Genomic DNA, 6,227 nt, shown 5'->3' on the forward strand with positions numbered 1-6,227 from the left:
GAACTCAGAGGAGGAGGCCTGGGACAGGGGACGGGGGTGGGGGGACGGGGAGGGGAACGGGGGATGGCTGTGCTTTCCCTACTGGGCAAAACAGGAAACGGCCAATCACTCCTCTGATTCCACATGACACAACTGCACCCCCTGCTGTCACTGGCCTGTTGCTCAAGCCCTTCGTCGGTCCTCCCCACTCACCTCCACCTCCCTAACAAGCTCTAAGGCAAGTCAGCGCCATGATCCCAGAGTGGGTGAGGCAGAAGGGAACGGCCACAGAAGGCGCAGGACTGATCAGTGAGGATGTGGATGAAGACGACCCAGGTCCTCTCTATGCAACTGCAGCTTTCCAACCTTTTCCAAGAGACCTTTTCTCAAACAAAATCGAACACATACAACAGCTCCAGGGGACTGTGTGACTGAGAGCAAACTAGGGGAGCCCTTCAGCTGCTCTTTATTACAGAGGCCGCCATGGGCACCTGTGCATTGTCCCACCATCTCAAGGCCCAGTGCCCACCTGGTCAAGTACAAGCTGCCACCGAGTTGGCCCCCAACTCATGGTGACCCCATGGAAAAAACGAAAGGCTGTCTGGTCCGGTGCCAGCCGCATGATCGGCTGTGGATGGGACCGCTGTGCTCCCTAGGGCTTTCATTGGCTGATTCCCAGTCTGTCTTAGTCTGGAAGCTCCCCTGAAATCTGTTCAGCATTATGGCAATACCCAAGCCTCCACTGACAGGTGGGCAGTGAGTGTGCTCTATATTAATACCTACAGTACAAATAAATACTTAATAAGTGTCTAAAATGAAGGCCATTGGGGAGCCTGCAGAAATTGGACCCTTCTTTCGTTTTGATATTAGGTGAGTACAAGTGAGGGAACTCTGGTGGTGTAGTGCCTAAGGCACTTGACTGCTAACCAGAAGGCTGGCGGTTCAAACCCACCAGCCACTCCCCGGAAGGAAGGCTGGGTGATCTACTTCCGTAGTGATACCAAAGGTTGGGCAATCTACTTCCGTAGTGATACCGCCTTGGAAACCCAAGGAGGGGTCACTAGGAGTTGGATCCAACTCAATGGCAGTGAATTTGGTTTGGTTTTAAGTACAAGTGAGGGGGAAGCTGTCATTTTAAAGCTATCAGGGTCATTTCCCTTTTTGTTGCTATTTTCCCTCTGTGTCCCATAGTCATTTTTTCTCCAGCCACCTCCTTTTCCCCAAAGCACCCACTCCCCTGACTTGCACAGTCCTTGCTTCTTTGTAGTTTTCAGTAAGAGCTTTATTGACTGTTACTCCCCAGAGTCTGAAATCTGTTCACTTCATTGCTTGGTGAACTTAAGAAGCCAAGGCAAATCAAGGATGCTATTTGGGATCTGGGATTACAGAGGCTCAAATCAACAAAGAACTGAGTTGCTCAGCCATCAAGTGGTGACAGGTGGATGGAGATGTTCCGTACTCAGAGATCATCTGTTTCAGGAACACAGTTTCCTGCAATAACACCAAATGACACTCTTTGGACACAATTATTGATCTTTCTTATTGCAGCAGTTCCTCACAGGAGATTAGGCAGAGGGATCCCAAAGCAGCCCAGAGAGAGGGCCTAAGCCCTCCTGGCAGTCCTACAAATGGTGTCTTTCAAGGCAAAGGTCAGCATAGACCCCGCATACACAATGTCCTGACAGCCTGTCTGGAGGTGCAGCTTCTCCTTGAGGGGGCGGCTCTCGGGTGGAAAGCAGACTCCAGCTGGGCCCACACATGCTGCAAGGCACAGCTGAGGTGAGAAAGCCACCTCCTTCTCACTACAGGGGCACATGGGGGCCCTGTGACAGGCCAGGCCTGGGGACTCCAACAGGAGCTGTGCACATCACCATCTCCTTCTTGTGGGCCCCGGCCCTCAGTCAGATGCAGTTACATTGATAGCCTGCCCTTAGTTGTGTGGTGGGGAAGGAAGGATTGGACACATCAGTGCTCGGTGGTAGAATTCTTGCCTTCAGGCAGGAGATCTGGGTTCGATTTCTTGGCCAGCGCACCTCATGCGTGGCCACCAGCAGTCTGTCATTGGAGGATTCTGTGTTGCTTGATGCTGAGCAGGTTTCAGCAGAGCTTCCAGCCCAAGATGGACCAGGAAGAAAGGCCTAACAGCCAACTTCCAAAAATCAGCCACTGAAAACCTTACGGACACAACATTGTGACCCACGGCTGATCATGGGGGTGGCACAGGGCCAGGCGGCATTTTGTCGTGTTGTGCATGGGGCCACTGTGAGTCAGGAGCTCACTCAACAGCCAGCCACAACAAGGTCTGTGCTGGAGCACAGCAGGACAGGGCAGAGCAGCAGCCTAAGAGGGAAGCAGCTCAAGATGGCAGGAGATGACCTGGTGGGGGGCAGCGGAGGGGGAAGACCCATCAGGCTGGCTGAGGGGACTGCTGTGGGCTCCCCTAGGTTTCCAGAGAGCCCTGGAGAAGAGACTCGCCCCCTGGCTATGCTGGTGGCTTCAAGTTGGCACTTCAGGGAGGCATGACAAGCTACCAAAGAGATAGGACTCTTTGGTAGCATCTCCTTGGCCACTTCCTTCTCCTTTCTTGAACTCAGGGACATTGCTTACCTCTCTGGCCATTCTTCCTTAATTTGCCGCATAGGCTCCCTTTCCTCCACCTGTCAGTAGACATCACGTGCCCGGGCCCTTTCCCTCCTCCCAGTACTCCGTATGAACTTGTTCATGTCTGCCGCTCTTCCTCTGGTAACTTAGCTCGGTCTTCTCCAGCCCAGAATGTTCTCAGAAACCCTTGCCCCACGTATCTCTCCCCGCCACTCTTCCTGGACCTGCTGAAGTCACGCCTGTCAACCTCTCCCCACTGGCCATACACCCTCATCCTGCTTCCCAAGTAGAGACGTGGCCCTCACTCATCCTTCATCCTCACACCATGCAGCAAGTCCTCAAGAGCCCACGGCCCCCACACTCTGAATCTTCCCATTCCTCCACCCCACTGCCCAGCCATGTTATAATTTTCTTGCAGCATGAAATAGTCGTCATCTTCTTTTGTTGGGTGTTTAACCATTTAAAAATGGAAAAAACTATTCTTAGTTCATGGGCCGTACAAAAACAGGTGTTGTTGTGTTGTTATGTGCCGTCGAGTCGGCCCCGACTCATAGCGACCCCTCCTTGGGTTTCCCAGGCAGTATCACTATGGAAGTAGATTGCCCCATCTTCCTTCCGAAAAGTGGCTGGTGGGTTTGAACCGCCAGCCTTATGATTAACAGTCAAGTGCCTTAGGCACTATGCTACCAGAGCTCCTACAAGACAGGTAGCGAGCCAGATTTAGCCCATAGGTTGTAGTTTGCTGACCCGTCTTAGACTCTAAGCTTCATGAGGACAGGAGCTGATGTTTTAATCTTTGTACTCCCACTGACTGACAAAGGCTCCAGTATGTACACAGCGGGTACTGGATAAATACTTGCAGAAAGATTGCAACAATTTATACCAGCCCCTAGTGTCACAATCCATAGTCAAAAACAAACAAAAAGGAGCACTGAGACAATATGAAAATTACCTCTTCTATAGCGGGAACTTTCCATTTGAAAAAATAATCAGCCATAAACTTAATATCTGTACAGTGGTAAGGGAAACACTTGATTTAATGCTACCAGCCTGAGGTTTTAATTTATCATCAATACAACATGTTGAAGGTTTTCCAATTTGTAACTCTAAATTGGTAAAAAAAAAACAAGATTTGAGTCATGGACCATCCATCCACCCTGGATTAGATCATAGCTTTCACCAAATACACAGAAATACAGCACAACACAGTTCCCGTTGGGCAGCAGCTATTGGTTCTCAGAGATTGTACTCACCATTCCACTGATGCATCGGCCACAGGCGGTGGTTTTAAACTCACCGTGCAGTTCCTTCACTGCACTTGTGGTGTAAAAACCTTCTGCCAAAAGAATGATCCCGTACAAGAAGAAAAAGGACGCAATTCCATAGATGACATACTGCATCAGTTGGATTCTATGAAGAGGAAGAAGACATCCTCAAGTGTGGACTTTACTGCATAACAGACAGATTACCTTTCTGGAATCTGGAAGGAGCACATAAGGGTGACATGCCTGTGATGTCTCCCATCCCTCTGGTGGCTTCAGTTGGCTCATGGGGCATTCTGGGTAGGCATCCCTGCCCGCCCTCAGAGAACTGGGCCTTGCTTCTAAGGTGAACCCATGGTGGTTGAAGTGGACAAACTTCTAACCAGCTGAGAAGTCAAAGTCAAGGGCAAGGTCCTAGTTACAATCTTTTAATGAGCACCCATCGTGGGAGGTGAAGATTAGAATCTCCATTTTGTATATATGTAAACAGAGATATGGAAGAGTTAAATCACTCATCCAAGGATACCCAGTTGGTAGTAGAGCCAACATTAAAACCTAGTCCAATGAATTCCATGTCCTTTCCACCATATCAAAATGCCTCTTGACCAGGCCAAATAGCTAATGTTATTCTGATAATCACCCTAAACAAACACGCAGTCCTTCTTTAAGGAATGACCTGGGCAGATGTTTTGCACTGCGATTCTCATTACATAAGTGCTGGTAGGTCAAGTAGTTTTAAGACACAGAAAGTTCTACACAACTGACTTTCTCTATAAAAGTCTAAAATGGCCAAGATGACTGGTCCTCAACCTTGGCCACCATTGGATTCACCCAGGAGATTTAAAAAAATACAGGGACCTGGTTCCCATCCACAGAGATTGTGACTGAATTGGTCTGGAGTGAGACATGTTTTTTTTTTTTTTTTTTTTTAAAAAAAAAAAGCTTCCAAAAGATTGAGTACCACTACTTGAGATCCCTAGCTAATTAATTAATTGAATCAGCACACCTTTCTGAGATCCAGTCTTGGTAAATATTTGTTGGTCTTCCTTGCTCATCACTGGCCCTCAGTGAGTGCCCTGTCCTGTTTGATCTCCCCTATAACCTTTTCCCCCTTACTCATGGCTTTAGATGTCATTCATGAACAAGGACTCTTCCAGTGTGTTTCTATTGTTGCGTCATAAAAACATACTCAGGTCTCTTTCAGTGTGGTGGGAAAGTTTCTCGCAATCACGAGACTCCTAAGCACTGTGAATCTCTGAGATTCAAAGAGAGGAAAAGAAATGCCAAAGGAGATGAAGACAGGAGAATATCCAAAGATGTGATAAGCATGTCATTGCTGAGTAGGCACGGCTAAGAGAATCTCCATGTGTGAGTGGTGAGTGAGCCACCAGTGAGGATTCTAGAATGAGAAGTCCCAGACTGGGGCTAAACTCCTGGATCTCCCCCTTCTCGTCATTGAGGCTGCCCTGGACTTGTCTTCTGGTGGAAGAGTCAGTGTCAACTGTTTCCAACTGATGGGCATTTCTGGTGAGAAAACTTGGGTGGGGGCTGTTATTCAGGAGTGCTAACTCTGGGGTAATGAGTGGCAGCATCAGTTCAGTGCCTTTCCACAGTCCCTCAAGTTCATGGCTTCTATGTGCAAAATGTCCTTACCATTCCTAGGTGGGAGCCTATCCTGGGTCCCAAACACCCACTGAATCTGAGCCCTTTCCTTTTCCTTCCCTCCCAGACCATTTTCTATCTACACGCAGTGACCTTTAGTGGAAAGCATCCGTGATTTTCCAGGACAGCATACTGCAGTCTTTTGGGGAAAAGGGAAAACAAAACAAAACATCGCAGGCTGGCTGCTTTTGAAACACCTTCCTAAGGGAAGCAGATACTTACACCTCGCTCAGCAAAGCATGGTCACTGGTGTTGGTAGAGAAGTGTTGTTCAAGAATCGCCACAGTGCCAGCGAGAGCCACATGCCCGCAGCCGCAGAACAAGGCGACTCCAGAGAAGCAGAGGATGGTGGCCACCAAGGAGGCGTAGGGGACTCCGCCCAGACACTTGATGCAGCATTCGAAGCAGCCTGGGCCCAAAGAAGAGAAACGCAGCCGTTACGGGCAAGATGCCTCAGATCTTCATGTAGACCACACAGCAGCAGAGCAGTTTCGGCTTTTCTTCTTCCCCCTCATGTACTATGGCTAATACCTCCATGTCCCAATGGCCAGTATTATTGGAATAATGATTATATCTCACATTCTGTGAGTGAAGGCCCTGAACTCCAAGACAGAAGGTATCTTCACTTCCAGGGTCTGGAAGGGTGGTTAGCAGCAGAGCAGTTAACTGGCAAATAGCTATGGACTAACTCATGATTCCAGAGCCTCCAGATCCATGTGGGGG

The 6,227-nt window shown here is 49.0% G+C and overlaps 1 protein-coding gene across 1 annotated transcript in view; it reads right to left on the reverse strand.

Moving 5' to 3' along the window:
* GPM6B (glycoprotein M6B) overlaps window positions 1-6,227 on the reverse strand; it is a 45,663-nt gene that overhangs the window by 7,846 nt on the left and 31,590 nt on the right. Inside the window, exons 3-4 of the mRNA XM_007952822.2 lie at window positions 5,727-5,913; window positions 3,834-3,990 (exon numbers count right to left, since the gene is read on the reverse strand). Coding sequence (XP_007951013.1) covers window positions 3,834-3,990; window positions 5,727-5,913 — 344 coding nt within the window. The remainder of the gene's footprint in view (window positions 1-3,833; window positions 3,991-5,726; window positions 5,914-6,227) is intronic.

Source organism: Orycteropus afer, unplaced genomic scaffold (assembly GCF_000298275.1).
Source record: "Orycteropus afer afer isolate SDZICR_OR568_19922 unplaced genomic scaffold, OryAfe1.0 scaffold00360, whole genome shotgun sequence".
In the NCBI taxonomy this organism is placed as follows: Eukaryota; Metazoa; Chordata; class Mammalia; order Tubulidentata; family Orycteropodidae; genus Orycteropus; species Orycteropus afer.